The 20,443-nt window shown below is 42.6% G+C and overlaps 1 protein-coding gene across 1 annotated transcript in view; it reads right to left on the bottom strand.

The window, feature by feature from the left end:
• Positions 1-20,443, bottom strand: part of RAPGEF4 (Rap guanine nucleotide exchange factor 4) — a 326,591-nt gene that overhangs the window by 79,968 nt on the left and 226,180 nt on the right. The window contains exons 7-10 of the mRNA XM_052635961.1: positions 12,678-12,731; positions 12,256-12,362; positions 8,093-8,214; positions 6,415-6,598 (exon numbers count right to left, since the gene is read on the bottom strand). Of these exons, the coding sequence (XP_052491921.1) occupies positions 6,415-6,598; positions 8,093-8,214; positions 12,256-12,362; positions 12,678-12,731 (467 nt within the window). The remainder of the gene's footprint in view (positions 1-6,414; positions 6,599-8,092; positions 8,215-12,255; positions 12,363-12,677; positions 12,732-20,443) is intronic.

A 20,443-nucleotide genomic window follows, 5' to 3' on the forward strand; every position in this document is an offset into this window, starting at 1 on the left:
AAAGGTCCATATAGACAAAGCTATAGTTTTCCCCGTAGTTATGTATGGATGTGAGAGTTGGATCATAAAGAAGGCTGAATGCTGAAGAACTGATGTTTTTTGGAAGAAAAGTTATGACAAACCTAGATGGCATATTATAAAGCAGGGACATTACTCTGCCGGCAAAGGTCAGTATAGACAAAGCTACAGTTTTCCCAGTAGTCGTGTATGGATGTGAAAGTTGGATCATAAAGAAGGGTGAGGGCTGAAGAACTGATGTTTTTGAACTGTGGTGTTGGAGAAGACTCTTGAGTCCCTTGGACTGCTAGGAGATCAAACCAGTCAATCATAAAGGAAATAAATCCTGAATATTCACTGGAAGGACTGATGTTGAAGCTGAAGCTCCAATACTCTGGTCACCTGATATGAAGAGCCAACTCATTAGAAAAGACCCCAATGCTGGGAAAGATTGAAGGTAGGAGGAGATGGAGACGACAGAGGACAAGATGATATGGCATCACTGACTCAATGAACATGGGTTTGGGCGAGCTCCAGGAGATGGTGAAGGACAGGGAAGCCTGGTGTGCTGCAGTCAATGGGACTGCAAAGAGTCAGACACAACTGAGCGACTGAACAAAAAGCAACAAATATAAATTTACATGGGCTTCCCTAGTGGCTCAGTGGTAAAGAATCTGCCTGGCAAAGCAGGAGACTTAAGAGACACAGGTTTGATCCCTGGGTCGGGAAGATCCCCTGGAGGAGGGCATGGCAACCCACTCCAGTATTCTTGCCTGGAGAATCCCGGGGACAAAGGAGCCTGACAGGCCACAGTCCCTAGGATTGCAAAGAGTTGGACATGACTGAAGTGACTGACTACATATAAATTTATATATAATTTATAAAATACATATAAAATTCAAATATATATACATATATATAATTTCATTTTTCCCCCTTCTGCTCAGGCCCAATTGACAAGCTTCTGGGCTTTTAGGGAATTTCAAAATTTCAGACAGACCTAGAATTAGATTCGGGAAATGGCATCCACTTCTTTTCCCTCCTGCCTGTAGGCTGTTTTCTAATAGTTTCTAAACAGTGGAGAACTAGGTCTCACTTTACTCGGAAGAGGAAGTTGGGAGCCTTGTATGGCAAGAGCCTTCTTTGTCTCCTTGAAGCCTCTCTTCGTCCAGCTGGCCTCAAGCTTATAACATTCTGTTTACATGCTCACTCCACATCCCTTTGTCCAGTCCCTTCTCCAAAGTACTTGCTCAAAGGGAGCCAGAATGCATGCTTCTGCTGGTAAGGGTCTCTACTGTATCTATTTGCTGTAGGGTACCCTCTTGTTTTTAGACTTATAAACAAAGCAAAATCAAAACAATAAGCTCCAGAGGCTCATTTTAGGTTTGTTGGCCCTGTCTGGAAGCTGCAACAACAGCGCCATCAAACTGTCACTGTTGTACAGCACTTGCCCCCAAAAGCCACCCAGGTCTGCACCTGTGAGGCCGGGTGGGCATTGTGAGTCACTCTGCCTGCTACCACATAAAAAGCTAATTTCGCATTCAGAATATATGGTTGTTTTTTTTTTCAATACCAATAGCAACAAGAGTGTGCCAAAAAATCCCCTTGAAGCTCTATTCTGTTTTTTAAACTACAGAACATTCTTTCATAGTTTGACAGTTAAAATGCCGCAGTTAATGTAATAAACAGAGAATTTTTCTAAGTAGCCTGTCAAAACAAGTGACACTTTTTTTTTTTTTTTGCTAGCGAGTCTCAGATTCAGAACAATAGGAAGTACCTTTCAAAGCAACATCTTCATTATACAATCAAATTCTCAAAGTAATCTTCTCATCAAAGAATATTGTGTTATTTCTTTCCCAGTAATTATCAGAGTTCTGCAACCTCCCGGGCAGTGGTGACTATTATAAAATGCAGCTGTACTGAGTTACAATATTGGGGGGTCCTGAAGGCAATGGCACCCCACTCCAGTGCTCTTGCCTGGAAAATCTCATGGACGGAGGAGCCTGGTAGGCTGCAGTCCATGGGGCTGCTAGGAGTCAGACACGACTGAGCAACTTCCCTTTCACTTTTCACTTTCATGCATTGGAGAAGGAAATGGCAACCCACTCCAGTGTTCTTGCCTGGAGAATCCCAGGGACGGGGGAGCCTGATGGGCTGCCATCTATGGGGTCGCACAGAGTCGGACATGACTGAAGCGACTTAGCAGCAGCAGCAGCAGCAGCAGCAGCACCAGTCAATATGGAACCAATACAGCTCATGCCTCCACATTTCCTAGTGACTTGGCAGTTTGGGCAATCAAAAGTCAACATTTCCAGGACCAGCGAGTATACCATCAAGTTCCCAGGAGCAAAGGGCTCAGCTGTTCTCTGCAAGGACAGCAGAGACAGCAGTAATTCCTGATGAACTCAGCTTATTTTCTTTCCACTTAAAGTACAGTAGAAGTTTCAAAGGTTATTATCTGATAAAAAATGGTGTGTGTGTCTGTGTGTAGAGTCGGAAGTCTGTCTCATAAAATTAGATTCCTTCTTCACTCTTCCATCTATTAGGGACAGTCATTCGCAAAGAAATAAAAGCTAAGAGTACTGAGGCACAAGAAGAACCAGCAGTTTAATTCCAATCTTCGAAGTTTCATAAAGCCTGAAAAGATGGGACAATCCTAAGGGCACCCAAGATGATGTATCTTGGGATACTGGTGAAACCTGTACTCTACAGCCAGAGATGGGCTGGAAAAGCCCAAACTTTGTAATGTAACTTTCTCTGAAGGATCTCTGAGTTAGTGCTGTATGGAAAGAAAAGAAATGCAGGCTACTCTTTCTAAGGGACACTCATGACATCAGCCCTCAGGCTCTTGCAAGGGTGAATCAAACAATTGGCACAAATATCCCTAGCATGCTGTCTTCCACACAGCCGGCGCTCAGTATGTTTGTGGCATCCAAATCTAATATGGGAGTGCCTAACCCCCACCAGGTGGCGCTAGTGGCAAAGACCCCTCTTCTGCCAGTACTGGAGGCAGAAGAAACATGGGTTCAGTCCCTGGGTCAGCAAGATCCCTTGGAGAAGTGTATGGCAACTTACTCCAGTGTTCTTGTCTGGAGAATCCCATGGATAGAGGAGCCTGGGGGGCTACAGTCCATGGGGTCGCAGAGTCAGACACAACGGAAGCGACTTACCATGCTGTTAGCCCGCACATTCCACGGGATTACAAACTCTCCAAGGGCAGGAACCATTTCACTACTTTCAGAAAACCTCTTTGGCAGATGCTCAAAAATATACATGAATTGAATGGCATTTCTGTCTCCCTTGAAGCAACTGAGAGCTGAGGGAACATCAGAGCTGGGGCTTTACGTTCATTTGTTCATTCAATCACTCAGCAAAGGTTTGCTGATAGTCTGCTTGGCGACTATCTCTGATAGAGAGCTTGGGATATGCCCTTTTCTAACTTCCACATCAAGTTCAGTTTCCCTCTTCAGATCATGTTCTATTGATGTACACTACATTTTCCTTTGTAGCATGCGATGCAACTGTTATTAAATGATTATTTGTATAACTAGTTGTTAATGGTCTGGCTCCTGCCCTAGACAGAAAGCTTCAGGCTGGGGGTGCGACCCTCTAGTTTAATGCTGCAGCCATTGCAACTAACATAGTACCTAGGACAAAACAGATGTTTAATAAATATTGGTTAAACGACTAAATGAATGAAGTAAAATGAGCTATGCCTTCACCTTTAAGAAACTCAGTTTACAATAATGTTTCTCAACAGAGGCTTTCTGTTCAGGGAAGCTTCTTATTTTGTAGGATTCTAGGTAGTAGACTGTGTTCAACATCCCTACGTCCTGCTACTGCCCAGCAAATGCCAGCAGTGTGGCAACCAAAACCCCCTCCCATGATTTCTGATGCCTGCCCCTTGGGGCTGGCCTGCATCTGTTTCAGAACCACTGTGTGATATGGGCTTGAATGAAGGTGGCAGCAAGAAGGGTTGGAGCCAGGACATTAAGCGGAGGTAAACAAGGGACGGTGAGACACGGACCACAGGGAAGAGGGAAGAGAAGCGTCTAAGGGCAAGAGCACAGTGTAGCATGAGGGCCGTCATCTGAGTTCCCCAAATCCAGGGGATTCTCCCGTCTCTCCACCCCCCGCCCCCACTGCCCCACCTCATGGTCCTTCAGGGCTCAGAGAACATCAGTTGCTGGTCAGGTTTCTTGAGTACCACTCATGATGAGATCAGCAAAGCTCTGGCTTTTCTGTTTGGTAATTTTGGATTTTCCAGCAAAATTTTTGTTTGAAGAGAGGGTTTTGAAGCTAAAGGAACTGAGAACCATGGTTGTGGAGTTAAGGATGATGATGCTAATTGGGTCGAGGGAAGGCCTCTGAAACACATGGTGTGCAACTAAGAGAAAGTTGTGACAAAAAATGAGCTATGCTGAGGAGCCTCCTTGCAGCTCAGAGTAAGGGCAAGGGAAAGGGAAGAATCCTGGGGAAAGGGAAGGAGCGTGCAGTGAGAGACTGTTCGGAGGTGGGGCCCACACCAGGAAGCTAGTCTGAAGGACACGGGAGATGTGTTAAAGTGCGATGCTTCTGTCGAGACCCACTGATAAATGGAGGCTGGCCAAGCCAGTGACTCAGAGTCGACACCCACAGCTGGCTGGCACCAGTTGCCGGGTGGAGTGGGATTTCATTTCCAGCAGAAAAACATAAACCCTGTGTGCAGTGGTTGCAGGACCATGTGCCAAGCCACCCTTTAGTGAGAAGGTTTCCCTGAGGCTAGAACTGAGGCACATGCTTCTTCGTGTGCCCCACAGGGATCGTGGAGTGTCCCAAACAGCTGAGCCTCGAAGAACTGATGCTTTTGAACTGTGGTGCTGGAAAAGACTCTTGTGAGTCCCTTGCCCTGCAAGGAGATCCAAGCAGTCCATCCTAAAGGAAATCAGTCCTGAATATTCATTGGAAGGACTGATGCTGAAGCTCCAATACTTTGGCCATCTGATACAAAGAACTGACTCATTGGAAAAGACCCTGATGCTGGGAAAGATTGAAGGCAGGAGGAAAAGGGGATGACAGAGGATGAGATGGTTGGATGACATCACTGACTCGATGGACCCGAGATTGAGCAAGCTCCAGGAGTTGGTGACAGACAGTGAAGCCTGGTGCACTACAGCCCGTAGGGTCACAAAGAGTCAGACATGACTGAGCAACTGACTGAAACAGAGGAAGGGCTCAACAGAGTCTTTCTGGATTGATCTGATTAAACACTTGAGGGTCCTCAACTTTAGCGAGCAGGTTGCTACTGATGCTCAGGTAGGTTTCCACTGAGCTGGATGGGAGGCAGCGCCTCACCGAACGAATGGAGGCCCTGAAGAGTTAAGAGAGCAGTGGTGTCCTCTTGTGTCTTTAAGATGAAAACCCTGATTCTAAAAGATATGTATACCCCTATGTGCATCACAGCACTATTTACAATAGCCAAGACATGCAGGCAACCTAAATGCCCCTCACCAGATAAATGGATAAAGAGGTGGTACATATATATATTGATACAACGGACTATCACTCAGCCATAAAAAGAATGAAACATAGATGGACTAGAGATTTTCATACTAAGTGAAGTAAGGCAGGCAAAGACAAATGTTATATGGTGTCACTTATATGCTGAATCTAAAAAGTAATACAAATGAATCTATATATAAAACAGAAAGACTCACAGACATAGAAAGCAAATTTATGATTACCAAGGGGGGGAGGATAAATTAGGAGTTTGGGATTAATAGGTGGAAATTGCTATACATAAAATAGATAAACAACAGAATTAACTCTATAGCACAGGGAACTATAGCCAGTATCTTGCAATAACCTATAATGAAAATAATCTGAAAAAATATATAGAACTGCATCACTTTGTTGTGCGCCGGAAACTGACACAATATTGTAAATCAACTGTACTTCAATTTTTTAAAAAAGAACGTGTCTTCAAGCTAAGGGGAGAAGGCTCTGCATGGGGCAGAAGAATGTGCTGAATGAATGAATGTGGCCTAGGAGAACTGGCATGAAGCCTGCAGTCCTGACGTCCTCTGTCCTGCTGCATTAGAAAGAAGGGGGCTGCCCCAGTCTGGCACAGAAGCAGAGCAGTTTCTGTTTGTCATGGACCAAAGGTGGTTTAATTCGTGGACTCCGTTTTGACATCCTGAGCCAACTGCTAACAGTCTCCAGAGTTTTAACTCATGCAATAAGGGAAATGGAACTATCTGGCTCAAACGTAGAAGAACATAACAGGAGGCAAACACCGCTGCATCACCCCTCTGTAGCCTCTCCTTTGGCCCTGGGTGAAGTCAGGCCAGGACTTTTGAAGTCAGCCGCATTTCCCTCCGCGCAGGGGCGAGCCTCGCACAGGGCGGCCCCAACGACCAGCTAGGGGCTCTCACTCACGGTTTGCGAAGGACCATCCTCATGTGGGCGTCCGGGCCCATCTGCGACAGCAGCAGCATGGTGTCCTGCAGCTCCTCATCGCACTCCTTCTTTTCCTCCTCCGTAGGCAAAGGGGCGTCCTCGTGCTCATCATCCAGAAATCGATAAAATAAATATTTGTCTTGGAAGTGATGCTCCTGATCCACTACGGGAAACATGGGGGCTAGCGTCAGCTGTGGGCACCTCTGCCTCCCAGCCCGTTTACCAGAAACGAATGATGGTGTCGGGCAAGACGGCCAAGTGGCAGCAAGGCGGTGGGACTCCTCACCCTTTTCCCGTGGCCTCGCCCAGGGCAGTGCAGCTGGAAGAGGGGACCTCCGGGTTGCAGTCATGTACCTCACAGCTCTCTCTGACTCGCCCACCTCCTGAGCTGCCCTGGGACTCTCCTATGAGAACCAGCCAACTTCCCTGAGATGAGCCCTCTGACCAGTGAAATTGCCTTGATGACATTTTCTAGTGTGTGGGTTACACATCCCAAAGAGGAAAATGACCAACTGCCAGATCATGCTCTATAGCGGTTTTGTCAAAGTACAGACTTAAAAAAACCTGACTTTATCAGTATCATGATTTTTTTTTCTTTTTATATGTACTGTTTATAACCATGTCTGTCTGCACTTTAAACATTAAAATAAAATTGTCTGAGCAAAGCTGACAAGACCAACCATCTAGGTCATATACCCCTAGTATCTAATAATAATTTCCTTCTAGTTCAAGTTTTAAAGAGTTGTTTAAAAAAAATCATATTGCCTTTAAACCAGAAGATTTAGATCTCTGAAAGCCAAAGGCATGAACTTGGTTTATAATCTGTCATCTATGTGTCTTAAAGTTTTAAGCCCCTTTTCAGGAGGGAGCATCAACACCGTCCAAAGATAAGGAGTGATAGATCCTTGCTGCTCAAAATATGAATCAGCATCATCTGGGAGCTTTTTGGAAATGCACACGCTCTGAATCAGAGTCTGCATTTTAACAAGAGTGCCAGGTGTTCTGCATACACAGTAAAGTCTGTGAAACACTGGCAAGATCATCATTACATTCCCAGGTATTAAAGAAAAGATTTTAGTAGTTTGTCTGTTTGGAAAAGTGATCTTTAAACAAATGGCATGAAGAGTTAAACCACAGTCCCACTCCTGTCCTGAATTGTTACTCTGCTTAGATATCAGGGGCTACAACCACAGAGCACGCATGATTTTACCTACGGTCATTGCGTGGGTACACAAATTGGCTCTCCCAGAAAACGCAGGTTCTGAATTCATTACTCTCATGTCATCAGCCGGGCCACACACTTCATTGCTCTCATTTGGCCGCTGCATCAGGATTGCTGTGCGATGCTCAGAGTATAATCACGCTATCAATGAACCGTGAATGCAAACTAATAAACATAATTGGAACTGATACACTCGGGTTGCAATTTCATTTTCCCTTCATACATTCTCCCAAGTTAGGAAGGTACAGTGGTGGAACACTGCAATCAACGGCATCCATTCGCTGCATTTGTATTGCTAAATGAAGACGCCAGCTCTGCGGGTCCCTAAAGAGATCATAATTCTTTCTGGCCCATGTGGGAGTGCGGCCACAACCAGCCCAGGGAAACACGCTGAGCGTTTCTTGAGGGTTTTCCAGGGGCCGCGTGGCAGCTTACCATGGTTGAGAACGCTGTCTTCCACCAGGACTTGCCACATGCCCACAGCCTGCGTTCGGGAGTGAACACACGGAGTCTGCTGCAGCATCCAATCCACCAGCTCGGTCCCCACACAGCACTGTCTGAAGGGTGGCGGGACACAAAGGAGGGGAGGTCACCCACTCGCAGATGAAGGATGGGAGACGGCTTCTGAGAGGAGCCCCTCCTGAAGGGCGGGGTGCCCTTCTACCCTCTGGCAAACAAAGCACCCCATGATACGGCCACAAGTTCTCAAACTATTGTACAAACCAATAAGACCACTCAACTCACAGGCAACCTTCTAGGCAAGGCGGGCTAAACATCGAAAGAGCATCATAAGTTGCAGCCCCAGGGGAGACAGAAGGGTTGCTAGGCAAGAAGCATGATCTGGCAAGTGAATCCCAGGGCCAGAAACTCTAAAGCTGGTCCCAGAAAATTTCAGGGTCAAATGAAGTGTTAGTCTGTCTGTCGTGTCTAACTCTTTTCGACCCTATGAGCTGTACCTTGCCAGGCTCCTCTGAGGATGGAATTCTCCAGGGGAGAATACTGGAGTGGGTGGTCATTCCCTCCTTCAGGGGATGGTCCCGACCCAGGGATTGAACTTGGGTCTACTGCACTGCAGGCAGATTCTTTACCATCTGAGCCACCAGGGAAGTCAAATGAAGGCAAAGCATAATTCTGACTTCTTTCCCCTGAGCTTTGTGAGGAATGAGTTAAGGTTTGTGAGGCCCTAGGAGGTGCTCTGTGACAGGCTCTGGATAAGTGCAAAATTATATACCACTTTCTATTTTCAAGTAATACTACTGAGCTTCCTCAGAGGGGTGTTGGGAGAAACAAGCAATTAGTGATGCAAATCTGTTTGAAAAAAAAGTTCGATGTAATGAACATCAGCACTTCGACAGAGCCTGTCATCTGAAGAGCTCCAAATGCTTTCTGTACAGGCACATACTCATCACTATGACGCCCCTCGGGGGTCAGGTGGTCAGGATGGGCAAACTATTAATATGTGCATTAGTTAGGAAGCACAGAACCACACACATACACACATGTTTGGAAAACTTCTGTGGGGAGAGGAGTGTTTGTGGCATGACTATTCAGTGGAGGAAATGGGATGACGTCATCTGAGGGAGGAACCCTAAGGGACAGAAGCAGCTGGCTGCCCACAGCTGGATCTAGGTCACTGGTGGCCCCACCTCCTGTGCGGAGGATGCCGCCATCTTTGAGGCACTGAGGCTGGTTGCAGCCCAGGGAGTTCCTCTCTAGTTGAACTGGAGGGGATTCCTGGTGCTGGTCCATTCTAGGAAGGGCGTAGCCCGGGAGGAGTCATGAGGTCCAGCACCAGGTCTGCTACGTATTAGCTGCATGACTGTCTATATCATTTCAAATTTCTGGTTCTTAATTTTTTTTTTTCATCTATAAAAGAAAAGGGGAGGAAAAGATGGCCTCGAAGGCCATGTCCATTTCGAAGATTCTAGGAACTCTGAAATCTATCAGAGATCCTGGGATGTTCTAATTTGGATCTGACCCACCACCCAAGGAAGGTGTCCTGTGAAGGCTATTAGATTTCCAGGACTGCTCTGATTACAGACTATTACACATCAGACCCTCAATGGGCAAAGAGGCACCTAGTTACTCTTCGTCCTGAACTAAATGTATGATCTGTCGTGTTCCTCTTCTAAGTTGAGAATTTATTGATGAAAAAAGTCATGTAAAAGTATTAAAAAAATCAATTTAATGTGGCTTTTAAGTCAATGATTACTTTTACTAAAAAAAGCACACGGAATTGAGATGATCCCAGGGCTTTGGGGCCCTGGGACAGGGTAAAAGGATCTTGTAGTCAGAACAAAGACACACGGTTGTGCCACTTGTAGCTGAGGAATCATGGGTTTCCTCTCGATTAATGACATTTAGTTATTTTAATATTCACAGCTGACCTCTGGTGTGGTGATCACTGGGGATGACACTGCATCTGGGGAGACTTCGACCCCTAATGCTGCTGTAATGATAGAAGTGGGGAGAAGCAGGAGTCGGGGAGGGGATGAAACTGGAACCAAGATCTGGGGCCAGGCACTCAAAATGTCCTGCAGGAAAAAGAAACCATGCCTCATGGGTCATTATCAACAGGTCATTAATTTTCGTCATAGGGTGTGGAATAGACTTAACACCTATGTTTCAGGGGTTTAAAATCTTACTACTATGCAGCAAGAAAGAGATTATGGTTTCTGACTTCTAGTTTCCAATATTTGTCACCAAAGATGACATCTTTAATGGAATTTCCCTAGCGCAAGTCAACACTTGGGAAACCATAATCACATTTTAAATTAAGGAAAATAAATTAAAAAGTAAAAGGTCCTTCAGCTGTATGAGACTTTGAGAGTCACTTGATTAGTTAAAGAGGTTGAGCTCTCTCCCTGAGGCCATAGATAGGTGTTTTAACCTCTATTTCCCTCAAAATTATAGTGGTGTGTAGGAACTATAGACTTAAAAAAAAAAGGATGAATTTCCAGAGTTGAAGGGAAAGGCTTCCAAATGTAATCATCCAAAATGGTAGCGGGTAAATATTCATATTATAAGGGCAAGAGGAGCAATCTGTCCTTAGAGACGGAACATGTCCCAAGAGGAACATGCTACTGATTAAAATGTTTCTCAAATCCCATCAAATAGAATTCCAGCATTCTATTAAGAAGAGGCCATTCTAAATGTAACAAATAGGGCTTTCCCTAGTGGTCCAGCAGGGAAGACTCTGTGCTTCCAATGCAGTGGGCGTGGGTTCAGTCCCTGGTTGGGGAACTAAGATGCTACATGCCCGGCAGCGCGGCCAACAAATTAAAAAAAAAATAAGTGTAACAAATCGTTTTGGTCTTATAAACATATTCATGACAAATGCAAGCAGAAGAGTGTTAGTTTGCATGGAAAGCAGAAAAAGTGGTCCTAAGAGGAAGAATTTGGTATTCATTTCCAGCTTTCCTTGGGAAGAGACTGGATTTTGAGGCAATATACTCACTGTAGGGTGAGTCAGGAATAATTTTATATGTTCTAGCATGGTTGACAATCGCTAGAAAGATATATATCCTTTGTGGTAACTTTAAAATTTGTATTCTAGCTTTTCACTGTCTTATGAATTTGGTTCATGTGAATCAAATAGGTGTTGACTCACGCTAAGTCTAATGGGTTCTGAGATCATGTCTAGGCTAAATGAGAAAGAGGGCCCTACAACTGCTGAAAGAGGACTATGAGTCTGAATCATAGGTGCAGGGAGAGAGAGTGAAGGCTTATGTGCCATAAACAGGCCATTCTAGTTCCTGAATCCTTTTTGAATTGATAAAATCAAGTTAAAGGTGAGACATGAATCCTTCATTGACGCACTATGGTTCAGCCATCTCAGAAGGTCAACTAAATCACATGGCCCCAGTCTTTATCATTTCTTAACTCCAGTGGCAGCCATAATGAGTCTTTATTCTGTACGATTAGAGGTGTGAAAGAGTTAACTATCTTACTATATCCATACTACAATGAAATCCTACATTAGAAAGTAAATTACGTATAAGGGCATTTTGTATTATTTTCCCTCCTGTATCCTTAGGGTTTGAAACATAATAATGCTTGATGCCCAGTAGGTACTTAACAAATGTGTAGAATGAATGAAAGAAACTTAGAAGTCAATCAACCTTGGTTTAAATCCTGGCTCTGCCACTCACTAGATTTGTGACTTGATCAAGGAAAACTATTTAATCTCTCTGAGTCTCAGAGTCATCATCTGAAAAATGGCCCTGTATCTACCCTATAGGCTGTGATGAGGATGAAATGAGATAATGTATGGAGAGTGGTCTTTCTTGTTCAGGGCTTCAAGTATAAACGAACACTCAGTAAATGTTAGTTGAATATCATCTAAATCTAATAGTTTTCCTAAATATACTGGCAAACAGAAATAAAAGTTTTCTTTTCGTTGTTCACATTTAAACCAATGTCTAAGCAAATTAGTTTAGGAGTAATTCCTGGGAATATCAAGGCTAATTAGAGTTAAGTGAGGATCCAAGGTAAGCTCAGAAATTCTAAAACCTGGAGGATTATAAAACATGCTGCCTGTAGATGGAAAACAGGGAAACGTAAGTTTGTTGTAATTTCACTATTCGTATCACACATACCTGTATGTCTTTAGGTGGTATTTTCTATCTCTTATCATGTGAGGTGCTCGAGAGAGAATGGTGTTTCGTAAAATTTTTCCAGCCCTGAGGATCTTCTCTGAAGGAACCTGAATTTTCATCAAGTGAGAGGAGGGGGGAAAAAAGGAGGAGAGATTATAGATGGAAAACAAACGAGATAAATCTTTAAATCACTTTTCAATCTGACTCTGTGCTTGAAAAATACAATTCATTCACACATATGCATTGTTCACTTGTGTGACATGTCACTGTTTTATACTGAGAACCGAGACACACTGATATATACTGTTTCTAGAAAGTGTATTTGCAGTTTCCTGATGTGCTGCTCTGATATATGGACCACTTCTCATAGTTACTGAAGAAACTAGCTCTGATGGCTCATCAACCCACCTACATCCCATTACCTTGGTAATGGTGTTAGCAGGACGAAGAGGAACGTGAGGTTCAATGAGAGGTGTCTGAAAAATAAAATGTTAAGGCAAAAGAAAATTAAACAAAAGTTCACTAAAGAAAATTATGGGTTGGGGATAATAAGAAACATCTATTTTTATAAAACTCAAAATAGAATTAAAAAAACAAGAGATAAAATCTGCCTAAAGAACTTGAATGCACAGGCATTCAAAGGGCAAGGTTAGACCACTCTATTTGCCAAAATTTAAATATAAATTATTAAAAATGAAAAAAACCAAACAGGAATGATTAGATGTTTGTAGGCTTAATGAGAAGGGAATCAAGATCTACTCAAAGCATAACAAACATCAGGGCAGAAGAAAAAGCAAAACAAGATAAACATGAAAAGAGATTAAAATGATCTATCTCAGAGGACAGGGAGATAGGATTGTTTAAGAATGGAAATGAGTGATTTCATCCTCTTTCATGCAGTTAAGATTCTTTTCCTGAAATCTGTATTTTTAGAAAGTTTTAATTTTTAAATGATGCTTCTTGATGGTTTAACACACTCACATTCCTTGAACCCACTGGGGCAGCTAGACTACCATCTCTTCCATTTGCAAAATGGTATACAAAGTTTTCAGGTTCTGTGACTGTCACAACAGCTCTAGGATTTAGAGAAAGCGCTTATAATTATTCACATTTCTTCAGATGAAGGTGCTGAATTGAAATTCCAGGGAAATGACTTGCTATACAGCTACACAGCTGAGTCCCCTAGTCCTGCTTAATCTTCTTTGCTCTGTTTTTCTGAAATATCTGGTAATGGCGTTTCCAAACAGAGGAGAAAGACACATTCCATCAAAGACTAGTAGAACCATCAATACAATGCTGTTTATGCTACTTCCGAAAGGTCAGAGAAGACAGCAGATTTACGTACAAGATTATTGTGGGCAGAATAATAGCCCTCGATGATGTTCATGTCCTTATCCTCGGAACCTATGAATATATTAGATTACATGGCAAAAGGGACTCTGTGGATGTGATTAAGTTAAGGCTCAAAATAAGATTATCCTGATGTTTCTAGGTAGGTCCAATGTAATTGTAAGGTCCTTAAAAGATGGACAAGGGAGGCAGAAGAGTTAGAACCGGAGAGATAATAGGGGGAGTAGGCTCAGCCTGATTTTGCTGGCTCTGCTGGTGGAGGTGGCACGGGCCAAGGAACAAGGGCAACCTCTGCAACATGGAAAAGGCAAAACAATGTATAATCATGAGCCTCCTCTGGAGGCTGCAGAAGGAAGGGGCCTGGTTTTAGCCCAGAGACTAATTTCAGACTTCTAAACTATAGCAACATAAGGTTACTCATTTCTGTTTTTTTAAGCTTGTGGCAATTTGTTACAGCAGCCACAGAAAAATAACGGATTATTATACTTTACACTAATCACCCTTACTTTTTGCAAATAGAAGCCATTACACTGAAAATAAATTAGTAGGTTTTTCCTTTGTCCCAATTAAAAAATATAATCAATGGGGAAAATAAAAATCAATATTAATTTTAAATATGTACATAAACATATTCATGTCATGCATGTATAAACATACACCTTTTTTATCAACAGTAAATTCCAAATGAGCTGCTGCTTTTAATATTACAACAGAATTAAGAAAAAAAGGGAAAAGAATCCTATGTTTTAAGAAAACCATAGATGAGAAAGAAAGATTTGTTTACAATGAAATTACTCTGAATTTAAACATTTTCATCACCTTGCTGGCATCTAGTAGACATTTTTTCCCTCTTGAAATCACTAGAGAACAAATGTCAAACAATGTTATAGTATTTTAGCAGCATTCTGTTCGCAACCAGCATAGACCAAGGAATGTCAATCTGGTCCAATTCAACAGCAGCTTTGAACAGAGCCAACTTTGTTCTGACATAGCCCACAGTCTTTTATGGAAGACCTTTCATAGGAAAGGGATCATGAGCTCAGAGTCCCGTGTTTGTACCACCTCCTCAAAAAAGACAGGAGAGAATTTTGTGATGTCAAATCACCTGGAAACATGTTCAAAAGTGGGAGACCAGCATGTATGAGGGCCCTGGAAATGTGTGCAATCAAAACTCTTGATTATTTCTGAGCTGTGAGTTTCCAGTATTCCTGTATCTTGTCTCTTTACATTACATAGGTTGGTATATGTCTAGGTTATACGTGCCTGGTTATATACCCAGACTGTAGAAGCCTCTGGTTTTTCTTGAAAATAATAGCAGAAACCCATTTCTTCTTCCTGTCTTGAAAGAGAAGTGCAGGTATATGTGGTCTAGAGTAGACAGGTATAGGATAAGCTTCTTTTCTATGGGGGAAAAAAAATCTATTTTTTCTTTGCAGTGGTCTTTGAGAGGCTGGCTGAGCCAGAGGTCAAGAAGATGCCCATGCTCGAGAGTTAATGATGAGTGTTTATTCTTTGGTAGGCACTATGAAACATTATTTGAAGACTGAATCTTTTTGTTTCTATAGAACTGACTACATATAAACAAAATGCTAGCAAGTAGTCCCTAGGTTTCTATTTGTTAGGACAGTTCCCTTTTTGCTTTCCTGGAACTCTGAAAAGAAACTACTACCAAAGCTGGGGAAACATCGGACTTCAACCAATATTGTTCCTTTGATTTGCAACTTCTAACAGGGCAAAACATACACAAGATTTCCTTTTAGCAAGCTAATCTTAGTGCCAGTTCCAGGACCAAGAGGCTGTTTAATCTGTTGAAAGGCAGCTTTCTCAGAACCCTCCCTGGCTCAGAGGTTTCAGGTTTGGAGGCAACATAATGAATAGATGCTTTGAGAAGGGGAATAGTCTCTTTATTTGAATTAAGCCTCCAAGGAACAAATGCAGCATGAAAGCAGAGAAAGTTTTATTTGGGTGGTAGGGGGAGATAAAAACTCGTTTTTGAAAGGGACTCTGTATTCACTTAGGCAAGCCTCTAGGTCCTAAGAGCTATGCTGGTGCCTAGCAGCTGTGTGCTGTGAGGTAGGGGGCATTTGTGACAGGTAGGCTGGGTCCCTGGGGCACAAGGTCACTGCCAATGCCTGTTCAGGAGTCCCTTACACAGTGACTGTGACTTTATTGCTTTTGTATCTGCGTACTTGTTTCCTTGTTAGTTTCCCTTCACTTTCAAGTAAAGTTTTTATTTTTGAGAATTTCACTTCTGTGTGCATGCTAAGTCTCTTCAGTCATGTCCAACTTTGTGACGCTATGGACTGTAGCCCGCCAGGCTCCTCTGTCCATGGGGTTCTTCAGGCACGAATGCTGGAGTGGGCTGCCATGCCCTCCTCTAGGGGATATCCCTGACCCAGGGATGGAACCTGGAATCTCTTACATCTACTTGAATTGGCAGGTGGGTTCTATAGCACTGGGAAGCCCTCACTTTAGCTGAGCTTTAGCAAAATGAGGACAGGAATTTCAGTTTATAAATGATGAAGGACAACAGGAGAGGGAATGAAGTAGGAATGTGGAGATAAGTGAGAATCCAAACAAGAAAAGCAGACCCAAAAGCAGGATCAAGGATTTCCTGTGCCAGCCTTTTACATGGGTTATCTTCTTATTACACCCATATTTTATTGACAGAATGAAGGCCAGCAACATAATGGGCCTGAGCTCACACAGCTAACACCTGGAAGAGCTGGAAGGTGAATCCATGTCAGTTTTATCGCAGTGTCTATGCTGCAGGAACCCACGCCACCTGCTCTTTCCTCCTACAGACATCATGGCTCACACTGTGGGAGAGATAATATTCTGTTGAATTAAAGTTCACTGAGAAAAATGCTTCTACGCCCTTCTTGGTTGTCAGGAATCAGACTCAATCTTATGTATTTTCAGAAATGAGTGTTCACAATGTCCTACTGAGATGACACGTTAGCATCATGTACCATGCTTGGTCTGAACAGACTTTTTAAAAAGCAACTTTGTGAAAATGAAACATTTGGCATCTAGGAACTGCCCTTCTAGGGCTGAGACAAATATATAAGGAACACAGGTAGCAGTCAAAGTCCAAGCAGGTAAACGGAGAGCAGTCTATTTCTGTGGAGGGAATTTAACCCTAGGAACTAGCTTCACAGGTGGTGGAAGAGCTAAGAAGCTAAAGAGACGATGAGGAAGTCACCTGGATGCTAGCCAAGCAAGTAGCCCTCAGGAGTGGGGACAGAAGGAGGAGGAAGCATTACTAGAGCCAAAGTCAGATGTCTGGTGGGAGCTGGATCTCCGAGGGTCATCCTTTCCTAGAGGACCAGGCACACGAGCGCAAGACTGTCCCGCATTCAATCTCCCTCTAACCATAAACCAGAGAAATAAGGGAAAGAATTTCATTTTATAAATGATTAAACAGAAGAGAGAAAGGAGGAGCCTGTTGAGATGATAAAAGCTAGAGAACCAAGCCTAAAGGCAAAACCAAGGACCTGTAGAGGTCAGCCTCCCTGTGATGCACAATGGAGCATAGAGAGGGCAAAGTATTGCTTAGAGGACAAACAGCCCAGGACCCCCACAGAGGGTGTTTGCTGTGACCACAGAGTAGGCGTAGGGCTGCCCCCTGTTCCACTCCAGCTCTCTCACCCTCTCTTACTCCATATATTCCCAGCCACACTTCCTGTTGGGCTCTGGCAAGGAAGTTGGACAGTGGGTAGCACAGAGTGGACCTTCACTGATGCTTCCTGGGCTGGTTCCCAGGACTGCTCTATAGTTTGATTTAAAGCCAGAAAATGTATATCACAAATGAACCCTAGAAGAAACAGACCCCCTCTCCCATTAAATGTCATACATTTTAATACATCAATCATGTTCTGGGGACAAAAATTCTTCCTCCCTACCTGAGTATGAAAGAATCTGAATTGGGCTGTGAAAACATGATCCTCAAAAGCTAGGCAGAGAGGACAGATAAAGGCAGAGGTATTCAGCTTTCTCTCTGTTTTTCTTGGCTTTCTCCCCTGAAGACTTCCCTCAGGAGTGACCGTAATTGGTTTTCGTTTGTTTCTGGAGAGGAGATGCATTCTAGTGCTTTTTATTATGTTTATATTACTACTGAAAAGGAGAGGCAGTAAGGGAAAATATTCCTTTTGGCACCAGAGCCAATTCAGAAATACTAATCAGGTGATGAAAATACGAATTTAGCCTCTATTACAAGATGCACAATAACTCCCCAGTAGATCATAATGAGGTATAAGGCACTGGAATAGGCCTCATGAAAAACCACATTCAGGCCCTTTTCAAAGGGTGTAATTCTTTTTACTCCAGTATTTGCTCATAGAAGCCTTTTGCAAGGCACAGCATTTTAAGCCAAGAGATAAGAATAACAAGGTAGATTGGGACACAAAGCTCATGGCAGAACTCTGGCAACCCAGTGTAATAAAAAGTCATATAAGCCCACATCCAATTCACGTATTTAATGAAGGCATATTGTGTGCAGAGCAATGTGCTCGGCTAAAGGACAGACTCTGATAAAGTACCTGGTCTAAATGTGCCCTAGATCTTTGGGAGAAAGTAGAACTTTTTATGAGTTAAACAATTATTGAGAATCTGAGTCAATGAATAAATGGATTTTAAATTCATCTCTTCTCAGTTCAGGTGAGAAAATCTTTAGGAAGTAAGAAGAAACATATTTAATTTTTTTTAGTGAAAATGATATGCTTTTTAGGAGTTACATTCCTTTATTTTGGCATTATGGGAAAATACAACTGAAGTCTTAGAAATTTAGGTCTCTAAATTGCAGCAAGATACTCTATGACCCACCTCCTAGATTAATGGAAATAAAAACAAAAATAAACAAGTGGGACCTAATAAAACTTAAAAGTTTTTGCACAGCAAAGGAAATTATAAACAAGATGAAAAGACAACCCTCAGAATGGTCTCCCATTTTCTCAAATAATTGCAAATGAAGCAACTGACAAAGGGTTAATCTCCAAAATATATAAGACACTCATATAGCTCAATATCAGAAAAAAAATCTAATCAAAATAGGCAGAAGACCTAAACAGACTTTTCTCCAAAGAAAACATACAGATGGCCAATAGACATATGAAAAGATGCTCAACATGTTCACTATTACAGAAATGGAAATCAAAACTACAATGAGGTATCACCTCACACCAATCAGAACTACCATCATCAAAAAATCATAAAAAATAATAAAAGCTGGAGGGGACATAGAGAAAAAGGAACCCTCCTGCTTTGTTGGTGGGAACGTAAATGGTAATAGCCATTATGGAAAACAGTGTGGAGATTCCTTACAAACCTAGGAATAAATATATCACATGAGCCAGCAATCCCGTTACTGGGCATATACCCTGAGAAAATCACAGCTCTAAAAGGGACATGTACCATAATAGTCATCACAGCAATATTTACAATAGCCAAGACAGGGAAGCAACCTAGAGATCCATTGACAGATGAATGCATAGAAAAGTTGCGGTACGTTTATACAATGGAATATTACTCAGCCATAAAAAGGAACAAATTTGAGTCAGTTGTCGTGAGGCAGATGAACCTACAGCCTCTTGTACGGAGTAAAGTAAGTCAGAAAGAGAAAAACAAGTATCATATATTACTGCATACATATGGAATCTAGAAAAGTGGTACTCATGAACCTAGTAAAGAATGGACTTGGACACAGAGTAGGGGAAGGTGACGATGGGACAAACTGAGAAAGTTGCACTGACATATATACACTCTCATGTGTAAAATCAGGCTTCCCTAGTAGCTCAGATGGTAAAGAGTCTGCCTGCAATGCAGGAGATCTGAGTTTGATCCCTGGGTCAGGAAGATCCCCTGGAGAACAGAAGAGGTACCCACTCCAGTATTCTTGCCTGGAGAATCCCATGGACAGAGGAGCCTAGCAGGCTACAGTCTATGGGGTCACAAAGAGTTGGGTACAACTGAGCGATGAACACTTTCACATGTGTTAAATAGTTAGAAGGAAGATGCTAAATAACACAGCAGCCCAGCCTGGTGCTCTCTGATGACCTAGAGCTGGGGGACGTGGAGAGGAGAGGGAGGCTCAGGAAAGAAGGGATATATATAATTATAACTAAATATAATTGTTGTACGGCAGAAACTAACACAAAATTGTAAAGCAATTTTTGACCAATTAAAAATAAATAAAAAAGAAATGTATGTCTCACAATAATTATGACGAGTACCATTTTTTGGTTGACCAGATGAAATTAAAAGAACTAAATCAGACTCATACCGATGTCATCACTCTGAGATAACTCTGGCATCTATCAATGGGTTTTGTTGTTTTTTGATTGTTGTTGTTTTTAAGTTTTTCCTAATTCAAAATTGACTTGTAGATTTCCAGTTTCAGCTTCAACTTGTAAAAACCGTCACTTCTGCTGTTACAAGAAAAAGCTGAACAAGTAAAAATAACAACTTCTCTCAGGTTCATCAGAGAACTGACTGTCAAAAAACTGTCACCCTGAAATCTGGCAAAATAGGAGAATCCAGTCATGGCTGACATTTGTCTGCCTGGATTGGGAGTCACATATAAGTAGGAATACTTAAACAGTGTTAGATTAATTAAACCAGGAGGCTACTAGATTGACGTGGTTCTAATGCTTAGAGGCCTGTGTAAGCAAACCAAAATCTCAGCGTGTAACTGCCTCAGGGTTCTAAGGTTGAAACTCAAGGACAACCAACCATAGCCAAGCAGGCTTTACACTTGGCCAATCAGTAATTTCCTAATTTTGCCTTCCTTTTCTCTATAAAATTACTCCTCAAGCTTCCACTGGTGGAGTGCTCCTAACCA

This window comes from Budorcas taxicolor, chromosome 2 (assembly GCF_023091745.1).
Source record: "Budorcas taxicolor isolate Tak-1 chromosome 2, Takin1.1, whole genome shotgun sequence".
Lineage (NCBI taxonomy): Eukaryota > Metazoa > Chordata > Mammalia > Artiodactyla > Bovidae > Budorcas > Budorcas taxicolor.